The sequence below is a fragment of the Castor canadensis genome, chromosome 17, assembly GCF_047511655.1.
Source record: "Castor canadensis chromosome 17, mCasCan1.hap1v2, whole genome shotgun sequence".
Classification (NCBI taxonomy): domain Eukaryota; kingdom Metazoa; phylum Chordata; class Mammalia; order Rodentia; family Castoridae; genus Castor; species Castor canadensis.
This window is the reverse complement of record NC_133402.1, coordinates 18,224,028-18,247,040: the sequence shown is the minus strand read 5'-3', so window position 1 is coordinate 18,247,040 and position 23,013 is coordinate 18,224,028. Positions and strand designations below refer to the sequence as shown.

Below are 23,013 nucleotides of genomic sequence, written 5' to 3'. Positions count from 1 at the left end.
CGTGTCTTCAGGCAGATGAGCCCACGGCCTCTCTCCAGCTCCCAGAGACAGGAATGTCAGGGGCCTTCCTTCTCTCAGCTCCAACTCTCTCCTTCCTTCCACAATAGCCTCCCCCAGGGCCCCACCCATGTCCTCTTTAAGTGGGGACCCTGTGAATGTTCGTCACAGGTGCCCTGGGCCACAGCATCTCTTTCTTCACCATTACCTGAAAATAAACTTCTCTTTTGTTCAGCAACCCCTCTCTCCCTCTTTGCTTTTTGGTGGCAATTGGGCCAGCCCCGTCATTCTCTCAGCTCTGAGGACCCTAGGAAGTCTCTCCCCTTTTCCTCTCTGAAGGTCACACGCCTTTTACCTCCAACCTAACATTTGTCTACAACACTCTTCTCTCTAGCCTCCATCTAAACCACTCTGGGTTCCTACTACCCAGCTCCGACCTCCTGGTGCTCTCCTAAGCCAGCCTGGCGGGGATTCCCACCTTGGCCCAACCACTTCCTTCCTTATCACAGCTGCCCAGTTACCACATCTGCCCACCTCATACAGAGTCACCTAGCAACAACATCCACCTACCTCAAAGCTATTCCCTGCCAACTAATAGCTTTTCTCTTCCTGCTTCCAAATGGTTTTTCCCCTACACATGTGGCTTTGGCGGGAGAATAATTCCAGGGACCCACACCTCAAGAAGCAGAAAGCAGGAAGCAGAGGAGGCCAGAGCTTAAGTCAGCCAGAAGTGGATCCAGAACCCCTGTCAACCAAGCAGACAAGCAATGGACCTGAGCAAGAGACCAAGGGCCAGTCCAGCCACTACAGAGCAGAGGGAAGGTCATGCTGGCCACAAGGCATGCTGTGCTTCCTGCCCACCCCTACCTGGCCCCAGATGCCAATCAGCCCCAGGGCCCTCTCCCAACAGCCTCCCAACATGCTCCTTCCTATGCCAGCCACAATCAGGCCTCTCATTTGCTACCAAGATCCCTAGCATGCCCACCCAGTTATCATGGTTACATCAGACAGCACTTCCCAGACTAAAGCCACAGCAAAGCCAATCTGCAAAATGCTGCCTCTTGGACATCTTCCATGAGGGACTTAGAGAGTTAATCACTGATGCTGCTCCTTTCTTCGGCATCCTGAATCAAAAAGAAAAGGCCAAGCTTCAGCAGTGTCAGAACAATTAACTTTAACAGGAAAAGCTGAATCAGAGGTGGCTTCTGTGGGAACCAGCAACCTATAGTCAGTGACACGAAGTACCCAGTTACAAGGAGAGGCCAGGCCCTGGCCCTCCTGCTACTGCTCCTTCCCAGGGAACAGGGACACCCTAACCAAGACACTGATGAGCAGCACTATGTCTGAACAGAGCCGGATGAACCTCCATAGCTTAGGTACCCCGTGTTCTCTTGACTTGTAAGCAGAGTGTCTGTGTTTCTTATGGGCTGTAGAAGTGTGGCTGTAATTCACCTTATTTTGGGTTGGGCAGTAAGTCACCAGCTGGGGGCACTTCATCATAATGACAACCACCTCCAAAAGGTAAGTCATTAATATCATCTTTATATACAAGAGGTGAAAGGAATTAAATAACTTGCTCAGAGTTTCCCTAACTTGGACATAGAGCCCAGGCCTGCCTGACTCCAGATCCCCAGCTCTGGGCACTAAGCCACATGGTCTCTGCAGAGAAACCTGAGGACATTTGGACACCAAATCCCACCACCCACATCCCGGTAATTACCTCCCACATCCAGGTAATGCTGACCCCGTGGCTTCAAAGTCACAAAGCACTAGTAGGGAAAGCATCTGGATGGCACCCGAGGAAGACACCAGAGGTGCTGCTGGTAGGGGAGGCGGCACTCACAAAAACATGCGCAAAGCTGGGTTACCAACACCCAATCCCCTGGGTTCAGCTCGGGGTCCCTCTGTGGTTGGCCCCACCGACGCAGATGGGGCTAAGGAAAGCAAAGACCCAGGAGAGGCTGACTGTGCTCCCTCTGCATCAGGAAGAGTCCTGCAGAGGGATGACCAGGACACAGGCCCTAGGCAAAACTCTTCTCCCTAAGGAAGGAGGGTGGTTCCAGCCCCTTAGAAAACACTGATTCTTCTGGCTGAGGATGTGTTTTCTCCTTTTCCTTTAAAATTAAATGCTATTTCATCTTTAATGGTGGACCTCTTCTTGCTAAATCAGGGTCATGATTTTCAGAGCTCTTGGAGCCCAAGGCTCACTGTACACTGTATACTTGAACAACAGGCAATCACTCAGGAAGTTTGATGCTTTAACCTCTGACCAATGAATAGTTGTGTCCTAAAGCAGGAACCAAAAATGGAAAGAGCTATTTTTATGCAGAGAAAATAAGAGCAAAAATAAGCCCCAGGGGCCCACACCACCACAGGCCAACTTGCCCATGACAAGCCCTCTCCTCTGACAGGCAGAGTGGCCCTGCTGAGTTCAGTATTGTGGAGGGAGCAAGCCAGGCCCTGCAACAAATCCAGGTGCTGGACAGACTGGCACCAAAAGAGCAGGTCCCTGGGCAGAGGCAAAGGATAAGCTGGTGGGCAGGCTCCTGGCCCAGAGAAATATGCAGCCCTCTCAGCTGCAGCTCTCATCAGTGACCTAGGGAAGATGACCTTGACTTTCAGATGTGTGGTACAAAGCCAAGAATCAACAATGGCACTTCCAGAGCAGAGCACGACTAGGGAACAGTGGTGCAAAGGGTAGGAGTAGAAGGAGAGATATCTTTTATATACACTAAACAGCTCTTGGGGTTGGTACATCAATTCACCACGTGCCACAGTACTGATCCTCATGTTCTCAGGGGACCTTCAGGAACTGCCACCCAGTCAAGTGGGGAAGGATCACTGTGTTTCTCCAAAGACACAGAGGAACAGAGGGGGACTTACCCAAGACCACAGTGCCAGAAAGCAACAAAGCTAGACCAGAAAAGAAGCCACTAGTTTAACGCAATGATGAAAAGTCTTGAGCATTTATTTTTTGAAAAGAAATATTCTGTAGATATGCAAAGATGTGTAGAATTACTTCAAAGTACCGCGGATAAAGAAGGCTGGCTATGCACTCATCAGCACTTGGACTTCACTGGACTGCTCTCTATGGTTGATTTTTCCATTGCTCAAGGTTTAAAACAATACCACTGATCAACAAGCACACAATCTGACTGAGCCACCATGAGTCAGAGTCAGGAAAGAGGACAGTGAGTGCAGGGACCCTGGTGGGCTCTCTTGGGCTAAGACAGGGAAGGGGATGGGCTTCACAACAGACGGTCTGTGCTGGGGATGTATTGTTCTGAGACCTGTTTCCCAGCATGCAAACACTACTGTCTGAAACACATGTTGGTAAGAAATCTAGTCCTTAGCTGCACACTGAGGGTATGGAGCTCTGACAGAAAGCAAGTCAGCACTGCTGGGTGGGGACAGGCACACTTGCAGACCCTGTATGTACAGTCACCCCAGGGGGCATTCTTCCCACCAGAGGCCTGTGATCCAGCGCTGCTGACTTGCTTTCCTACTGACATGAGTTCGTGGTAGTATAGCCCTGCGTCACAACCTGAGTCATCACAGATGGGTTGGCCACTTTCAGCAGAATCTGACTGTGGCACTGCTAGTGCGCTTTGCTCTTTAATTGCCCTCTGGGAAGTGAGTGGCCAGCGATCCCCGAGATAAGCAGCAGCTCTGAACCTCCTGTGCTGCTCTTCCCCTTGCACCCTTCCCTCCACCAGAGTCCTCACAGAGCTGATGGAGGCTTGCAGGGAACAGGAGAGGAAGCTGGCTGCCCCTTGTGAGTGTCTGCCTCCTGCTTCCTCAGGTTCCCTGGGGCAAAGCCTGCTGAAACGCAAATCTGCTGCCCACCCCACTCAGATAGGATGTAATGCTGCATGGAGAACAGGCATCCCGTGGCAAAGCAATGCTCACCCAAGGGCTCCATCAGATTTTTATAACAGAGCTTCCTGGTGGGTTTTTTAAAGGTGGTAATTAATTTAAAACATAGAAACATTATAGAGGAAAAATGTGTGCCTGTAAACCACATGCCACTGACACTGCGGCAGTTTCAAACTCTGCAGGGGTTGGGGGCTGGCTGGAAGGAGCCACAGGGACTGTGCCACACTTGTTCTGCTGAGACTAAGCCCACAGAGAGACAAGGGCCAGGCCATACTCAAAACAGAACCTGCCCCCATCAACAGCAGACCACACCAGGAAGGCAGCCATCAACTCCATACCTACCCAGGAGGCCACTTGCTACCTCTCCACTACACTGTGAGGAAGGCAGACCACCACTTCCAGCAATCCATCTGGTCACCAACCACTTACTCTGTAACAAGCACTCAAAAGGACCAGAACCTGACACAGAACTGACAGCTTCCCCACCTCCAAAACATGGCTAAGTAGAGGAAGGCAAGCATGCCCCCCAGCCAATTGGGGGATACCACCTCTCCCAGTCGCCTGACTCAGGTCATACCTGAGGCCTCTCCTTTCCTGCTCCCAAGCCTCCCACTCCTCTGTCTGCACTGTGTCTCCACCCAAACACCAGGATGTGACCCTACCCCATACTGGCACAAATCCTCCCTTACTTTCTCCTCAGGAGCGCCCATACCCTCGTGTGCTCCTGTTATGGAGATGATACCAGTTGGCCGCTTCTGTGCTGGTCATTCCTCCCCAGTTACTACCACCCTCTTCCGAGTCCCCACCACCTTGTACCCAAGCTGTGTCCCAGCCTCCTATGGTCTCCAGTGACTCTTCAGGCCCCCTCCATCTGCCTTCCACATGCAGCCTGAGCGAGCCAGATCTTTGCATCCCTGCTTCAAGCCACAGTGGCTCCATCACCCTTACTTCACTACCTCTCCACGTTCCTCCTCCCACTGCACTCCAATCACACTGACCCTTCTGTCATCCATACAGAGCTCCTGCCCATCTCAGTCCCTTCACACGTTTCCTTCCAGAATCTGCCCCAGATCTGCAGAGCCACCCCATTACCAGGCATCTCCATAAGCATAAGGTACCTCCCACAGAGGGTCTGAGCAGAGTTGGCACGCCAGGCACACTCCACCACAGGGCTTAAATACCTTCTCCACAGCCCAGGGCACTGCAGACTCCCACAGCATTGTCTACAGGTCTTCATCTTCCTTCCCTCTCTACTCTAAGGGCTGAGACTGCCTATTATGTTCACCCTTGTGTCCCCAACACCAACAACAGTAAGGACACACAGGTAACATGCTAGACATATTCACTGGCTGACCAAGTGCTGCAGTTTGGATCTTGAATGTCTGTCTTCCCATGATGGTGGAACGTTTAGGAGATAGAGCCTAGTGGAGGAAGTTAGGTCACTGGAAGCATGTCCTGGAAGGGCACAGGGGGACCACAGGCCCTTTCTCATGGTTACAGAGCGTCTTGAACCCAGAAAATTCTTCTAAAGCACCTAGCGATAAATGCCGTGTGTTGAAGCCTCATCAAGCCAAGTGTCACGTGCAACTTTCCTTGCTAGTTCTTGCACTTCTGCAGTTATAATCAGACTTAACCCATTCTGGTTGCACAAAGGCCAGCCAGCTCTCTTAGTGGTAAGCTTGTAACTGTTCACTGTGGCCAGAGGGGAGAGATGTGTAATGAAATCATTAAAAATACAAGGAAATTTTATTTAGATGGGCCTCCAAAGGAAGAGAAGGTGCTTATGTGTACGGCTGCAGACACAGAATGGGACCCTGAGCTGAGAGGTCAACATCACTGAGACTCACAGCTAATGCATGAGGCTTCATGATGCCAGTGAAGCCCAAGCATGCACAGGACAGCTCAGCTAGTACAGCCATGCAAGCCAGCAGGCTAAAATCCAACCTGGGCAAGGTAGGTGAAAGGTGTGACAAAGTCCAGAACTTCACAAGGCCCAGTGCTCCTGCAATACTGTTCACTAGCTATTTGTGACACACACTTTTCAGCTCACAGGGTTTGTGTCCAAATAGTACATTATTTATTCTGCTACTGAAAAAAATCTCAAATCTTAATTTTCTAAAAATAAAATTTTAGATTTTTTATCTTATTCGTCCTAATGATAGAAAATTTAAAACCCCACTAAAATGAACAAAAAACACAATATATCAAAATTACTCACCCAGTGTTAGCACCAGGGTGTACAGAAGAGCACCCCCAGCAATGAGGCAATGTTAAAGAGGGAGTCCAGGGAGGAGATGCCACTGGCTACTAACCCTGGCAGCTCAGAGCGGATTGAAGAATGCTAGTGTTTACCTAGTCACATGGGACAAAGAGGAAGTTTACACAGAGCCACCCTGTTCCACATGCAACACCCAAGGACACAGAGGACATGGCACTACTGCTGTGTTATTTGCCCAACCTCATAAGGCACTGCATAAATCTAAAGGAGGGAGCCTCAGACAAACCTAAGCTATCACGTGTGGCTACTGAGCACTCAGTGTGGTTGGTCCAAATTAAGATATGCTAAAAGACTAAAATATGCACTGGATTCCAAAGATACCATATTTTTAAATGCAAAATTTTTCATTTATAACTTTTTAATTGATAAAATGTTGAAACAGTATTATATTAAATTAACGTCACCTGTTTCTTTTCACCAGAAAATTTTAATTACAGATGTGGCTCACATTTTATTTCCACCAGACACTGCCGTCTACAAGATAATTAGCCAGGAATCTTCCAAACTGCTGCACTGAGAAAAATCAAGGATTGACTGAAAATATTCCTGACTTCAGAGGCCTAATAACATATAGCAACTAAATAAAACCCATGACCCCAGGAAGACAACACTGGAACACAGGAGAAGGATAAATGGGGTCATGAGGTGTCAGTGTTCATTTCCTAACTTTAGTGGCAGAGTTCTGGCTGTTTATGAGGAAGTCTTTACTGGAAGGTAATACACCCTACAGAATTTAGGAGTGATAGCATTTATTAAATTGAAAACTTATAATTATAACTTGCAATTGTCAGAAAACTGGTATTTTACTCTGAAATGATTGAAGGGGAAGAAATTGTTGGTACTTTTCTTGCAACTTTGCTGTGAATTTGGGATTATTTCAAAATAAACAATTTGCCAGCCATGATGGTACATTCTATAATCCCAGCACTTGGGGAGGCTTAGGCAGGAAGATTTCAAATAAGGCCAACCTGGGCTACACAAGCACTCTGTCTCAAGAAAACAAAGAAACAACAACAAATAATGAAAAAGCAACACTAGGATCTTCACACAAGGAAGCCACCTCAAGAGCCTGGCGCTGACTCACAAGGCAGCACTAGTGATGGTAAGGGTGGAGCACCCCACTGCCTGCTGGTCTGAGACGGAACAGTACCTGATGACTCCCTAAAAATGTTATTGACCACCTGTCAATCCAAATCACAAAGACCAGCTCCAAAACATCATGAGGCAAACACCTTTGAAGGAGTCATGGCCAGGCAACTGAGGGCTGTGGTGACCCTCTGTTTCTTTCTGCTCACCACAAATCCTCATAATGAACAAAACAGCCTCCAAGCAAGAGTGGGCTGCTTGGGGTGGTTCAAAGCCCACGCTGGGCCACAGCACACAGTTCCTGACAGTGTTCCACACAGCTCTACAACCGGACTAGCAGGCTGCACCTGCTCCCAACACTCTGGCCACTGAGAGGGCCCCGGGGTTCAGTCTCAAGGTTTGCTTTGCTCTAGGAAACTGGACCTTCTCCATAACTTACTGCATCCTGAATAGACTAGAGGTGCTACTCCAGATAAGCCCTGGGCAGGGTCCAGCCTGACACTTCCCACAGTCCAACACAGCACAGGGCTTTACAGACCAAGAAAACCAGCTGTTTTGCAAACCTGATAATTTGGGGCACTTCCAGGCCACTGAGTACACACCACACATTACATTCTCCACCTTTGCAAATATTTCTAACCCCACTTGACAGCTAGAGAAACTGAGGTTCCCAGGCTAGTGACTTAACCAAGCTCTCACAGCTACCAAGGAGCAAAGTGGATTCAAGTTCACATTTTCAGGTCTGTTGAGGGTCAACTGACACACAATACAGTGCCCATACTTAAAATGTATGTTAGTAAGGGCTGAGTGAGCACCTATGAAGCCACAGCACAATCAAGATGATAAAAATACCCATCACCTGCCCAGCTTCCCCATGCCTCTGGGTAATCTCTCCCTCCCCTCCACAACTCCTTCCCCGGCACGACCCCCAGACAACCACTGAGCTACTACTCCCACCACAGGCGAGCACACTCATCTACAACTCTGCATAAATGGACCCGCACAGTACATGCTCTCTTTTGTCTGGCTTCTTCTACTCAGCATCATCACTTGAGATTCAGTGGTACTGCAACGTGTGGTACTGCAGCATGTGGTACTGCAGCATGTGGTACTGGCTGAGTCTCTGCTCTGACCAAGTAGTGTTGCATTACATGGATACCACAGTCCTCAAGGAAGGCCACTCTGAATGGTTCTGTGCAGACATGTGTCCTCATGTGGTAGTTATTTTACAAATGTAGTAAGGAAATACAAGATTTGTATACTGAAATCTATAACACATTGCTTAGGGAATTAAAGATCTAAAAATGGAGAAACACTGCTTGCTTATGGATTGGACAAGTTGGCAATTATGGAATTAGCATATAAATTCAAATGCAGACCCTATCAAAATCCCAGCAGACATTTTTTGGGTAAAAATTGACAAGCTGACCCTAAAATTTCTATAGCCACAGAAAGGACCTTGGAATGGTCTAAATGTATTGAAAGAGTCAAGCTGGAGCACTTTCACTGCATTAGTCAGGACTCATTTGTTGGGAGTGCAGGGGCCCATGGAACTGCCGCCTGTTTTCCCATGGGGCCGCACATCTGACCCTCCCCACAGTGCAGACAAGAGCTCCAGGCCTCCGTGCCCACTGCCCTGCCACACATTCTTGCCAGCCCTTGTTGTGTCATCTTTTCTTTTTAGTCACTCTCACTGTAGTGCTCCCCTGCAAGTCCTTGACGCTAAGGCTGAGGCATTTTCATGTGCTTATCTGTGATCCGTACAACTTCCTGAAAGTGTCTCTGCAAATCTTTTGGCCTCTTTTTTAATCAGGTTGTATGTTTTTATTGTTGAGTCTACTTCTGGATATTAGTCATTTATCAGATACGTGATTTGCAATTATTTTCCCCAGTATTTTCTTTTCATTCTCAAAACAGTATTTTTGTTTTTTAAAATGACAGCGTCCCCTATGTTGCCCAGGCTGGTCTCAAGCTCCTGGGCTCAAGGGACCCTCCTGCCTCAGCCTCCTGAGCAGCTGGGACACAGGCACACAGCACCACTTTCAGCTAGTGACAGTGTATTTTAAAGAGTTTAAAGTTTTTAATTTTGAAATGTAGTTTATCCACACCTTCTCTTTATCTGAGACAGGATCTCACTATGTAGCTCAGGCTGGCCTGGAACTCTCACTTTTCCTGCCTCAGCTCCTGAATGCTGGAATGACAGGATGCCCACCACACCCAGCTGCAAAGAGTGCTCATCAGGTATAGATTTTTTAACTCTGTACAAGCAGTTGTTGGCATTTTGCTCCCAGTCAGAGCCTTGAGGTCCTGTGTATCCTATTTATGTCCCTTTATTTTTATTTTTTTACGTAGTTATTTTGGCAGTACTGGGGTTTGAACTCAGAGCCTCATGCTTGCTCAATAGGTGTTCTGCCACTTGCATGTCCCTAACCCTTTTCTGCTTTAGTTATTTTTCAGATAGAGCTAGTCTTGGGCTGTGATCGTATCTACAGCCTCCCATGTAGCTGGGGTTACAGTCATGCCCCACCAAACCTGCCCTGTTGGTTGAGATGGGGGTCTCACTTTTTGCCTAGACCAGTCTCAAACCATGATCCTCTCAATCTCCACTTCCAGAGTAGCTGGGATTATAGGTGTGAGCCACTGCACCCAGCCTTCTGACTCCTTTGGTCTATGAGAAACTTCTGCTGTGTCAGTCCAGGTAGATACTAAATTTTTGTCACCTAACATATGATTTTTCTCAGTTTGTTAACACAATGAATTATGCTGATTGACTTTCAAATACTAAAGTGACCATGCATTCTTGGGATAAACTCCACCTGATCACATATCATCCTTTTTACACATCTTTGGGTTAGAATTTTAGCATCTATATTCATGAGGCATCTTGTCTGTGATTTATTTTCTTGCAATGTCTTTAGGTAAACAGAATAACACAGGCCTCATAAAACAAGCTGCGAGGTGTTCCCTTCTCTTCAATTTGCTGGAAGAGTTAGGGCACAATTAGTATTACAGGTTGAAGACCCCTTATCTGAAATGCTTGGGAAAAGACATGTTTTGAATTTTGGAATTTTTTCAGATTCTGGAATATTTGCATATACATAATGAGATACATCAAGGATGGGACAGAAATGTAAACACAAATTCACTTATGTTTCATATGCACCTTGTGCACATAGCCTGAAGGTGATTTTATATATATATATATTTTTTTTTTTTTTTTTTTTTTGAGGTTCTGGGGTATGAACTCGGGGCCTTCACCTTGAGCCACTCCCACCAGCCCTATTTTTTTTTTGGTGAAGGGTTTTCCACGATAGGGTCTCAAGGAACTATTTGCCCTGGCTGGCCTCAAACCTTGATCCTCCTGATCTCTGCCTCCTAAGTAGCTAGGATTACAGGTGTGAGCCACTGGCACCCGGCTGATTTTATACCTTTATATTTTAAAGAACTTTGTGTGTGAAAGATTTGTGGTGTAGACTTTCCACCTGTGTATCATGGTGGTGCTCAACAAATTTTAGACTTTGGAGCATTTGGGTTTAGAATTTGGAATGCTCAACCTGTACTGACACATTCAGTAGAAGCTACCGAGCCCAGAACAGGCACCACACCCAGTCCTCTGCACACCTTCTTCTTCCCTGGTCTCAGGGACCCCCTGCTGATCAATCCTCAGTTCCTCTGGAACTCTCTGGCATTTTCTCTCTCCCGCATTATACACAAATATGAGGATTCTGTTCTGCAAGCCCCAGCTGCCTTGGCCCTCTGCACTCTCACCTCCATCTCAGTTCGGGGTCTGCCTAGCTCTGCCTGGGTCCTGGCTCCACAGCTGAGAACTCTGGAAGGCAGTGAGCTGCAAGCAACTGCAGCACGCCCCCACTGTAAGTGACTTTGTCTCTACTTCCTGGCACAGCACTGCTAACGCCCTTGGAAGGTTCTGCGTGAGGACAGTAATAGGACCACCTTTTGTTCTCAAGAGGCAACTCCTGATAGGCCCCTAGGTAGCTAGGTCACCAGAGACATAGTCTGGACTAGAAGCTTACAACTTTCAGCCTCACTCCCAATCTTTAGAACGAGGAGAGGAACTAGAGATTGAGTTAATCACAGCTGGCCAAAGGTTAATCAATTGTGCCTCTGTAAGGAAAGCTCCCTAACACCCCTAAACAATGGGACACAAGGACTCCAGGGGAACAAGCACAATGAGGTGCCAAGGAGGTGGTACACTTAGAGGGCATGGGAGTTCCACACCACCCCACCTCCCTTACCTTGTCCTCTGCATTTCTTCTATTGACTATTTCTGAGTTATACCCTTTTAGAATAAACCAGTAAGTGTAAGAGGAGTATATTCCTGAGTTTAGTGAGTCATCTAGCAATTCACCAAACAGAAGCGGGTCATGGAAACCCCTGATTTGCAGACAGTCAATCAGAAGTGCAGGTGACCCAAGGCTTCAACAGCCACGGGACGTGGGCAGCCTGTAGGACTGAGCCCCAGCTGGTGGGATCTGAGTTCAGTCAGGGAGACAGCGTCAGAGCTTAAGGGTACCATTACACACCCAGTTAACATCCACAGAGGGAAGAGGACCTGAAATGTATCACGTCATGTCAGGAGGGAAAGAAGCTCTCCCTGCCTGCCTCTCAAGACATCACTGCCCTCCACTGACTAATGTCCAGTTTCCTATACCTTGTCTACTTCTGGACTATTTTAGGCAGGGAGGTGTAACAGGGTCCCTGTTACTCCATCATGGCTAAACCGGAAATCCTCAAACCTAAGTCTTCTCCAACACTGCTCTCTGGACTTCCTGTGCTTGCTACATGAAAGGGCTTTTACTGGGATCATCTGACTCCTTGTCTGTATGACTCACGAGATCCAAGGTAAAACAAACACTGTCTCTTCATCACCAGTCACTAGCATGGCCTGGCTCACATAGATTCTTGGTAAGCTCTGCTAGATGAACTAACATGTATATGGACACAACCCCAGGACAGAATCTAAAGTTCTCCAAAAATGCAGGTCGCCAGCACCTTTTTGAAAGGCCAGGTCCAAGGCTTACACCAGAGATTCAGAATTAAGTCTAAACTCTTTCCTACCTGGAAGTATATGGAATGTTTCTCCCTTAAGAACAGTAAAAAGACAGCCCAAACAAAAGTCCAAAATAAGGAGTGCTTTGACAACTGGACTAGCCAAGGGAAATGGCAACTCGAGTGGCTTGCAGTTTCAATCACTCCTCTGTCTCACAGTTCTCTGAGAAAGAATATTTCTAGTTGCTACAAGGGATTTTCCTGGGCATCTCTTCAAAAAATGTAGAAGAGTTACAATTCTGAGTCTTGTACTTATTTTTCTTTCCATCATAACTTGTTTCAATATCTCTCTAGTAACAAGGATGCTTGAGAACAAGCTTTATTATTATTATTATTATTAATGCCAGATAGGAGAAAACAGACTATACCTACATCTTGCTCACCCCACCATAACCCCATCTGGATGCAAAGAAATGATACATAATGTGTGAAAAATGCAGCCGTCCCTCCCACCTTACTCCTGCTTTTGCTGTTTGCTTCTTTAGTTACCTGAGGTCAACCACAGTCAGGGTCAATACATTATAATAAGATACTATGACAGAGAGCAAGAGCACAAATTCACATAACTTTTATTACAGCATATCATAACTGCTCTATTTATTATTAGTTACTCTTGTTAATCTTTCATGAAGCCTAACTTACACATTAAACTTTAGAAAAAACAGCACATATAGAAGTTGGTACTAGCTGTAGTTTCAGACCTACACTGGGGGGGCTTGGAACGTATCCCCCACAAAGAGTCAATTCCTAGACACATTCTACAGGACTTTCCTAAATAAGATTTTAAAGGTCAAATAAAGGCAAAAACACTTTCATTCTGAGTACTAAGGTATCATATGACTCCTTGCACTGAACTATAAAACTTCCCCATCAAAGTTAAAGCTCATATTCAGGACTTATAAGAGAAACTAAAAGGAAGAAGCAATGAACTATCATGTAGCTATAAGAATAGATGAGAGACTGTCTTATGCCCATCTCTGGAGGCCACTGGGGGCTCTTAAAGAGCAAGAGAAGCAAGGTGGACAGGTAGAATCCATCCTTCAAGGTCCCTGTCCTCCCCGGTCCAGCAACTCCAGCATGTAGATTTCACTAGAGGGACAGCTTTCAAGTCAACACCAATCACCGGACTTCCCTGCTCCAAGTTCACCAAGAGGTCTGCACCGTGCACAGAGTTAGGTGAGGCCATTCCTATGGTGTTCAGATCATTCTTGGTGATCTGGAAGCCCACACACCAGAAGCAAGTACTCTCTTTCCATGCCCCTGTCAAGACCTTCCATGATCTGTTTCACAGCAGTAGACACAGGTCAGCAGGCTTCCCTACCGCAGGGCTCTGCACCCCTAACTCGGTCCTGCACATCTGTGGGCTCCCAGGCTTTCCTACAGAGCTCAGTGCACCATGGCTCTGGAGTACACACTTACGCCGCCGTCCCTCATCTTTCTTCTCTGCCCCTTTTGAAAGAGCACTTGTTTCTATACTCTGCCTCTCCTTCCTCCTCATCCTCCATTCTGGGATCCCACCTCCACTTCTATCATGCTGCAGGAATTGCAGTGATCTAAACATGGCACTTTTTCTCATGTCTACTCACCCACGTACTTTGTGCCCCCCAACTCCCACACCCCTTTTCTCACTCCTCTTGGTTTGGCTCATCTCTGTCTTACTTTTTTCCATTTTTCTTTTGAAACTTTAAAGTACAAAGGGAAAGACAGAAATGCAAAACAAAAACCAAACACTTGTACTCCCATGAATCAGAGTGACACCTGTTAAGACTATGCTAAGAATGTCATGCTTGCATGAAGAAGTGTCCCTTCACTTTTACTGACCACCCACTCCTGCCCCTGCCTGAAAGCAAACTCCTCCAAGTGCACTGAACATCCTTCCATCCACTTTTGTACTTGTACTTACAGGGGTGTGCATAAGCAGAGGAAATGTTTTGGTACTTTTAAAAACTTAATACAATGACATCATACAATAACATCTCTCGTTTTCATTCAACAAGCTCTCCCCATATTGACTGAACTCAACAAGCAGCCGACACTGATTTTACTGACCTAACTGCATTGACTGTACTACTTCAACTGTTCCCGCCAGTGACCCAGCCCTGTATGCTCACACAATTATCTTATTTTCACCTCCAGGGTCCCACTGAGAGGATGCTCTGAATGCTTGTGGCTGGCACTTTTTCTGGCTCCCCTCTACTAACACTAGCCTACTGAGGTCTTTTCCTATGCTCAGTCTTCTGCATGTATCACCACTCTTCACTCTCTGAACCACCCTATGTGTTACATACAACTACTATCCCCATTTTACAGACAAGGAAACTGAGGCTGGAGTACACAACAGAGCCCTGGTGTAAACCATGACTTTACAGCTTCAAAGTCCAAACTTCTACCTACTGGGTTAAATACTGTGAGAAAAACATGGAAGATGAGATTTCAAAGATATGTTGTAAAAGACTGTAAAGAGATTTGAATGCTCAGGTTAGGATTCTGGTTGGTACTGTAGCTCTGTCACTAGTCCCCAGTCAACACAGTACCAGGGCACACTGGGAACAGGGAAGCAACACTTACGGTCATGGACCTGATAGCAGTGCTTCTGCAAGCGTTTAACATCCCATTCCTCCAGCACACCGTGAGTCATCAGCAACTGGAGGAACCGTCGGTGGACGTCAGTCATGACACCCGTTCTTCTCGTGGTGCCCTGCATGGCTGCAGGAGCTGAAATAGAAGTGAAATCTAATCATCCCCAAGCATGCCAAAAGCAACATCAGAGGTTTTGTATTAATTTATCAAAGAAAAACTTCTTAATGGTTTTAAAAATTAAGTTCCTTGTGCTGATGACTACAAAAGTGAAAACAACAGGAATCGGGCTAGGCATGTTAGATCTCAGCAATGGTGAGATTCTGGAACCAGAACACCTGGGATGAAGGCCTCACATATGACAATGGGCAATTTCCATGTGCTCTGGGTTCTGATCTGCAAAGTGGAAATAATGACAGAAACAGCCTCCAAAGAATTGTTACAATGATTAAATGAGTTGATACACAGAACAACCCATAAACACAGGAGCAAGAGCTAGCTAGTTTACTAATGGAACAAAGATTCCAACTCTGAACTTGGTGCAGCCACTTACCAGATCTATGACCCTGGAGAAATTTAGCTGAGGCCCTGTGTTCTCCCTATAAAATTATAATAACATTCACTGCCTAGAAAATTGCTAGTTAAGCACTTAATGTTGGTTTCCTTCTCCTCTCCCCAAATCTCTCATAAACCTCCTGCCACAGGAGGATAGTGAACTGTTTGTACAATCTCTACTTTCTAATACAATGGTGTCTTTCCACAAACCACCGAGATCAGAGCTGATAAATGTATGATACCTGCTCCTGCCAGAGAGGTGACTGAGTGTGACTAAGTGTGGGTTTGAAGAGAAACAGGTGGCAGTAGACCAGAACTTGCCAGACCTGTCTGATCTTAAGAATTGTCTAACGTGCATATTAAAAATACAGATTCCTGGGCACCTATCCAGGAGCTTCTGGCTGCGATGGGGGCTTGGAATTCTGAGGTATTAGAGTTCACTTCAGGAGATTCCATGATCTGAAAAGCAATTTCCTGTTACCTTAAGCAAACAGAGCACAGAGAAATTTTTAGCTGACACGCTCAGCCTCCTGAAGGCATACGATGAAGTTTAAGTAAAATGTGGCCTCCAAGGCCTTGCTGAGAACTTGGCACATAAAAGATATGCTGCTCCTTCTGAACGGCATCATCAGCTGGCCCTGTGAGCTTGGGAGATTCACTGTCTCATGGCCACTTTTCTCTGACTGCCTACTAGACATCTTTGGGAGTATCTCACCAGCATCTCCACCTCAACAAATCCAAATTACACTCATTCTTTCCTTCTGCCATCCTCAATTCTCATCCTCCCTCAGCTCCTTCTCTTTGTCGATCATCTGGTTTTGATGGTGCAGGCCACAGTCATACAAACCACACACCTGAGCATCAAACTCAGCCCCCGCTCCCTCAGCCACACAAGCAGCTATGCAGCAAGGTGACTTCCTATTCATAGGTCAGGTACCTTTGTTTATCTGTTCCACTCTTTCATACTTATTTGTCAAGGGGCACAGTGACACAACATGCTGGAGACAGGAACTTCCACGTTTTCTCCAGTTGGCTGCTAGATCATCTAGTTTTGACAGTACAGACCATACACTTTTATCTTAGAAACTTTGGAACTAAGCATCTCAAACTAAAGGTCTTATAACAGGAAGATGACATTAGCCAAGGTGTGTTTTAAGAGAGTTACCTGCTTTGGGACCACAGAGGCAGAGAGGAAAGAAATGGGAGGCAGAGTCCAGTAAGCAGTCTACTAAAAGGACTCAGCAACAGGGGACCAGGATATTAGTGAGGTTTGGCAGTGGAGACAAATGATAAGAATCAAAGACATCGTGGTTCCCATCAAATCTCAAGCAGGAAAAACTTAATAACTGTCACCTAGGCCTATCACAGAAAAGGACAGAATATCAAAGACTAACAGCAACCAAACAGGGCACAATACTTTCAAAAGAGCAACAATTAGGCTGACAGCCAACTTCACAACAACAGCTATGGAAGTCTGTGGCAGTAGGAAAACACCTTCAATGCTGGGAGAGCATCACGCAGGGCCAGCTCAGACTGAACCAAACCACTTACTCAAAGAGTAAGTGACCACAGGAAATTCCAAAGCATCTATCTCAGGAAGAAAGGGATACCAGTTGTAAGGTCTACAAGACAGGGTAGAATGGAAGCAAAGAAACTAGCAAATGTGTAGCTAAATTCAAGTTGATTTATGAAGGTATGAAACAGCAAAAGGAGTATTTGTGAGATTTTTTTTTTAATAAAATACAGCTGGTGCCAGTGACTCACACTGTAATCCTAGCTACTCAGGAAACAGAGATCAGAAGGACTGCAGTTTGAAGCCAGCCAGACGCAAATAGTTCCATGAGACCCTATCTTAAAAAACCCTTCACAAAAAAGGGCTGGTGGAGTAGCTCAAAGTATAAGCCCTGGGTTCCAACCCCAGTACTGCAAAAAAAATAAATAAAATACACAAAGTAACAGTATATAAATTAGGAGATAAGTAGCCACTGCAATTACTGTTCGAAAATCCTTGTGATAGTCATGATAAGAATCAAAACATTTATGAATTTCGCACTTGCATTTTACAATTTCTGGAGTAACCAACCCTCTTTAAAAACACTGAAATAGAGCACATAATTTCCAAATCAGTAAAGGAAAATAATAAAAAATTATTTTTTATCCTCAAGAAGGTAATAAAGGAGCTAAAAAACAGACAACAGGTAAAACAACCTGTTTTACCTTCTCCAACAAAAGTAAGGAAAACAAATTCAATTATTAGTAATAACAATGAAGAAAAATGGACTAAATGTTGCAATTCAAATACAAGGACTTTAGACCAGATTTAAAAACTTAACAGATAAATAATGAATAAAACCTAACTATAAGCTGGGCATGGTGGCTCACACCTATAATCATAGCTACTCAGGAGGCTATGAGAAGGAGGACTGTGGTTTGACGTCTGCCTTGGCATAAAAGAAGTTTGTGAGATACCATCTCAACCAATTTAAAAAAAAAATGGATATAGTGGCACACACCTGTCATCCCAGCTAGGCAGAAAGTGGTAAGATTTTTCTAATGGTTTTAAGGCTGTTTAGGTTTTCAAATACTTTTTTTTTCAGCTTTGAATGAGTTTCCTGTGATTTTGTATATATTTAAAACTTAACATTGTTAGAAATGGTTGATGATTTTTAAAGAAAGTTTATCATCTACAATTAGTGTATCTTTTTTATTACAAATATTGTTTATTTGCAAATGTTCTTAGAAAAATCTTACCACTTTCTGCCTAGCTGGGATGACAGGTGTGTGCCACTATATCCATTTTTTTTTTTTTTTTTTTTGGACTATGAGCACATGATAAAAGCGAGAGCACACAAGGGAGGGGTGAGGATAGGTAAGACACCTAAAAAACTAGCTAGCATTTGTTGCCCTTAATGCAGAGAAACTAAAGCAGATACCTTAAAGCAACTGAGGCCAATAGGAAAAGGAGACCAGGAACTAGAGAAAAGGTTAGATTAAAAAGAATTAACCTAGAAGGTAACACCCACGCACAGGAAATCAATGTGAGTCAATGCCCTGTATAGCTATCCTTATCTCAACCAGCAAAACCCCTTGTTCCTTCCTATTATTGCTTATACTCTCTCTACAACAAAATTAGAGATAAGGGCAAAATAGTTTCTGCTGGGTATTGAGGGGGGGAGCGGGAGGGGGTGGAGTGGGTGGTAAGGGAGGGGGTGGGGTCAGGGGGGAGAAATAAACCAAGCCTTGTATGCACATATGAATAATAAAAGAAAAATGAAAAAAAAAAATAATAAAATAAAAAAAAAATGGATATAGTGGCACACACCTGTCATCCCAGCTAGGCAGAAAGTGGTAAGATTTTTCTAAGAACATTTGCAAATAAACAATATTTGTAATAAAAAAGATACACTAATTGTAGATGATAAACTTTCTTTAAAAATCATCAACCATTTCTAACAATGTTAAGTTTTAAATATATACAAAATCACAGGAAACTCATTCAAAGCTGAAAAAAAAAGTATTTGAAAACCTAAACAGCCTTAAAACCATTAAAAACATTTTACAAGAAATCCATCTACAGGAAAAGAAAGCTTCAGGTCCTGTGATGACAAATTTATAAGGAAATCCTTCCAAACATTCTAGGAACATTTACAGATATCACACACACTACAACAGAGCCATAAATGGAGCCAACCCTCCCGAATCATCTGATGACGATGATGTAAACTGGACACTAAAACTGACAAGGACTTCAGAAGAAGTTGCACAGCTGCAACTTAATCTGGCTACATAAAAACAATGAAACAGTACCACATAGCTGGATGTATTCTAGTGACGGGGTAGCATCTGAAATCCCATCAGTGTAAGTCACTGCCTTAAAAAAGGAAAAACACAAGGTCTTTTTATAAACACAGAAAAAATAGCTGATAAAACTCAACATTTAGTCGCCTAAAAAACTTAACACATTTGAATAACGATATTTGTTTATTTGTTTTTGTTGTGGTGCTGAGAATGGAACCCAGGGCCTTATCAATGTTAGGCAAGCACCCTACTACTGAGCTACACCCCCAGGGAGAAAGAAACTTCCTTCATCTACTAAATGACAGCTACAAAAAGCCTACAGCAACATAAAGATGAAATGTTGGAAACACTTTACAATCCAAATTGATCCAATGCAATCAAATCAATACAAGCCAGATCAAAATCCCAGCAGGCTTTGTGAATGCATCTGTTTTGTGATTTGACAAAATGACTCTAAAATTTACATAGAAAACCTAAAACAGCAGACATTTTTAAAGAAAAAAGTAGGAGGATTTGTCCTACAGATGTGAAGATTTACCCTTGAGCTATCATGATGAGTAAACTGTGGTAATGGTACAGGAACTGACAAGACCAACAGGAGAGAACAGAGAACTCCCAAAAGAGAAGTACAAATGCACGCAAATACCTGACACGCTGGAGAAATGGAACTCCAGATCAAAGCAAACTTTTCCATAACAGGTGCCAAGACACCTGATTCCCCAAGTGAAAAAACATGAAATTTGACCCCCTGGCCTCACACTGTATACAGAAACCACTTCTAAATGCAGTCACAAGACAGGAAAAACTATAAACTTTTGAATGACAATATAAGGAGTGTATGACTCAAGGTAAGAGTTTATTTTAAAAAAGTACAAACCAAGGGCTGGCTGACTGGCTCAAGTGGTAGAGTACCTGCTTAACAAGAGCAAGGTTCTAAGTTCAAATCCCATACCACCAAAAAAAAAAAGTACAAACCATAAAAGAATGCACTGGTAAATTCGACTTTGCTAAAAGTTAAGAACCTCTTTTACCAAAAGGGGTGAGGGGGAGAAGGGAAGTCTACAAACTAGGAGATATTTGACATACACAAAAATTTATCCTGAGAATAAAGAACTCCAGATCAGGATGGGAAAATAACAGTAAGAGAAAATGGACAACAGAAACTTTAATAAAAAAGGATGCACAAATGATTAATAAATGCAGTAAAAAGATGCTCAGTCTCAGTGTTATAGAGCCAATGTACACAGAGAAATAACGTCTCACCTACCACAGTTTAAAGAATGGTTGAGGGCTATGGCTGAAACTTTCACCCTCAGCTGGTAGAGTACAAATTCTTATGACCTATTTGTTTGTTATTAACAAATTTGAATATCCCTAGAAACCCATACAGGGTTAGATATATGTCTAACCTGTGGACAGAAACTTCCACATTTGCCCCAGGAAACACAGCTATAGAAGAACTGTGTAATAACAAGCCTGCAAACACATGACTGCGTCACCACATCCAGCAACTATAACTGCACCATGGAATTCAAAACAACAGAGATGAAGCAGAGCTAGTCACATCGACATGACGCTTCTCCAAAACATAATGTGCAAAAAGCAGGTCACACAAAATGTGTTAGGATCTCATTTACACAAAATCCAAAAAAGCAGCAAAACCATACACTGCATTCATTAGAGAAATGGACAGGCAGTGCAAACTACAAAGAATAACAAGGGGGTGAGGACTGCAATGTTCAGGGCAGTGGTTATCTTTTGGGGAAGAGAGAAAAGGATTCATGGGAACTTTGGGGATATAGTTTTTTTGGTGGGACTGGGGTTTGAACTAAGGGCCTGCACTTGCAAAGCAAGTGCTCTACTGCTTGAGCCACACCTCCAGTCCATTTTGCTCTGGTTATTTTGGAGATTGGGGGGTGGGGAGGGGTCTATTGATTTGCCCAGGCTGGAATCAAACCATGGTCTTCCTGATCTCAGCCTCCCAAGTAGCTAGGATTACAGGCGTGAGCCACCAAAGCTTGGCAATATCCTACTATCTTAATTTGGGGGTTGGCATAGGGTGTTTATTTTGGTTCTTCAAACTTACATTTCTACTCACTTCCATAGGTATGTTACATATAATAAAGAAAAAGATGGAATCATGTCAAAATAGCCCCATGTTAATGAGAAGAGGTACAGGACTGGCAAATGCTGTAATCTGGGGATGGGGAGGAAGTGGGCATGGAAAGTTACACAAGGTATGCTTGCTTATATGGGCTGTCGAGAGACTGCAGAACGGGGATTAACCATAGACATGTATTACCTACCCAAAAAATTTAAATAGAAATGTTTGTGTGACACGCAAAGTTTACTAACAGCACTCGTGCCCTTGTGCAAAACCAAGTGTTGGTGCCTGGCGTGCACCTTATTTGCTCCTCACCCAAGGTAATGAACAAAGCAATACTGACTCCATTTTCCAGATAGGAAATTGAGGCCAGAGGGTACAGGCAACACAGTTAGCGACCAGGAAAAGGGTGGCAGTCCCAAAGCACCTTCCTCCAGTTTAAGTCCTGTTTTCAAGGCAGCCAAGCAAGAAAAAGGGACAATTGTGATCTGTCTCTTATCTGCAATTCTGAGTCTGAAAACAGACCTTCCTTCTTACGTCTGACAACTTGGCCTGACCTAAAGCAGGGTTATTTGGAGTTGTTAGCAAATCCACAACAAGGGGATGAAAATATGCATGTACTTAGCGGAGATGCTCAGTAGTGTATACCATAGCACAGAATATACACCCCATTTAACTTCCCAAGACCCGGGAAATGCTGGGTTCTGGGCCCATCCCCCGTTGGCCTCGCACAAAGTAGTAAGGTCTGTAAACAAAATCTTGGGGAGCAGAGGGCGGCGGGACCCACCATGGCAGTCAGCAAGGGCGGCAATTTCCCAGATGTAATCGGTGTGGAATTTTGCACTGCACGTCTTTCACCTAATAATAAAAACTAGGAACTTCTTTCTCCAGCTAATAATATTATGATTTAAAAAGGGGAAGCCAGGCGTGGTGGCGCGTGCCTGTAATGCCAGCACTCGGAAAGCTGAGGCAGGGGGATCGCAAGTTCGAGGTCAGCCTGGGCTACATAGTGAGACCCTAACTCTAAAAAAATAAAAATAAAATAAAATGTGTTGAAGACTGGACCGCGGTCTCCGTGCGGCTCCCCTGTAAACCTAGGTTTTCTCCTCAGCATGGAGATGCCAGAACCTCCCCCAGTTCCTCACTCCGTCACAGCAGTCAGGGCGACCCCAGCATCGACCCCACCACCTGTCTCGCCCACTTCCCTTCGACCCTCCCCTCGTCTGTCTGTTCGCCCCTCTTCCTTCCCCACCACCTCCGGCCCAGGCGCCCTTTACCCACCACAGCGCGGGACAGCCCAGGCTGCGCACGCAGTTATGCCCGGAAGCCTTTCTCGGACCCTCCTTCGGGGCGGGGCGAACGCAAATTCCTCGCTTCTATTGGTGGCTGTGTCAGGTTCGCCGCGCCCGTCGGGTGACGCATTTCCGTTCCCTCCTTCCCATCCCTCACCCCCACACGCACACCCTCCGCTCGCGCTGTTGCCATGGTATTTCACGACCCGTGGGCTGGATCCTGAGTTAATGCGGTTTCCCGCAAGACTCTGAGTACTTACGGGAAGAGGCCTTCGCTGGTCGCCCTTCTCCTTCCGCACCGCAGACGCAGCCGGGACCCAGGACCCGGACGGGCGGGCGTGCGTTCCGCGCCCCACTCGATGGCGGAGATCCTGCAGGCA

At 45.2% G+C, this 23,013-nt stretch overlaps 1 protein-coding gene across 2 annotated transcripts in view; it reads right to left on the bottom strand.

The window, feature by feature from the left end:
* The window catches only part of Nsmce1 (NSE1 homolog, SMC5-SMC6 complex component), a 29,919-nt gene extending 7,154 nt beyond the window's left edge, over positions 1–22,765 (bottom strand). The window contains exons 1-2 of one of the 2 annotated variants that reach the window (XM_020181984.2): positions 22,623–22,765; positions 14,876–15,022 (exon numbers count right to left, since the gene is read on the bottom strand). In XM_020181984.2, the coding sequence (XP_020037573.1) occupies positions 14,876–15,011 (136 nt within the window). In that variant the 5' untranslated portion in view covers positions 15,012–15,022; positions 22,623–22,765. Of the gene's footprint in view, positions 1–14,875; positions 15,023–22,128; positions 22,447–22,622 lie in introns of those variants that run through there. The other variant, XM_020181986.2, reaches the window with a different exon arrangement.
* Between the last annotated feature and the right edge of the window lie 248 nt (positions 22,766–23,013).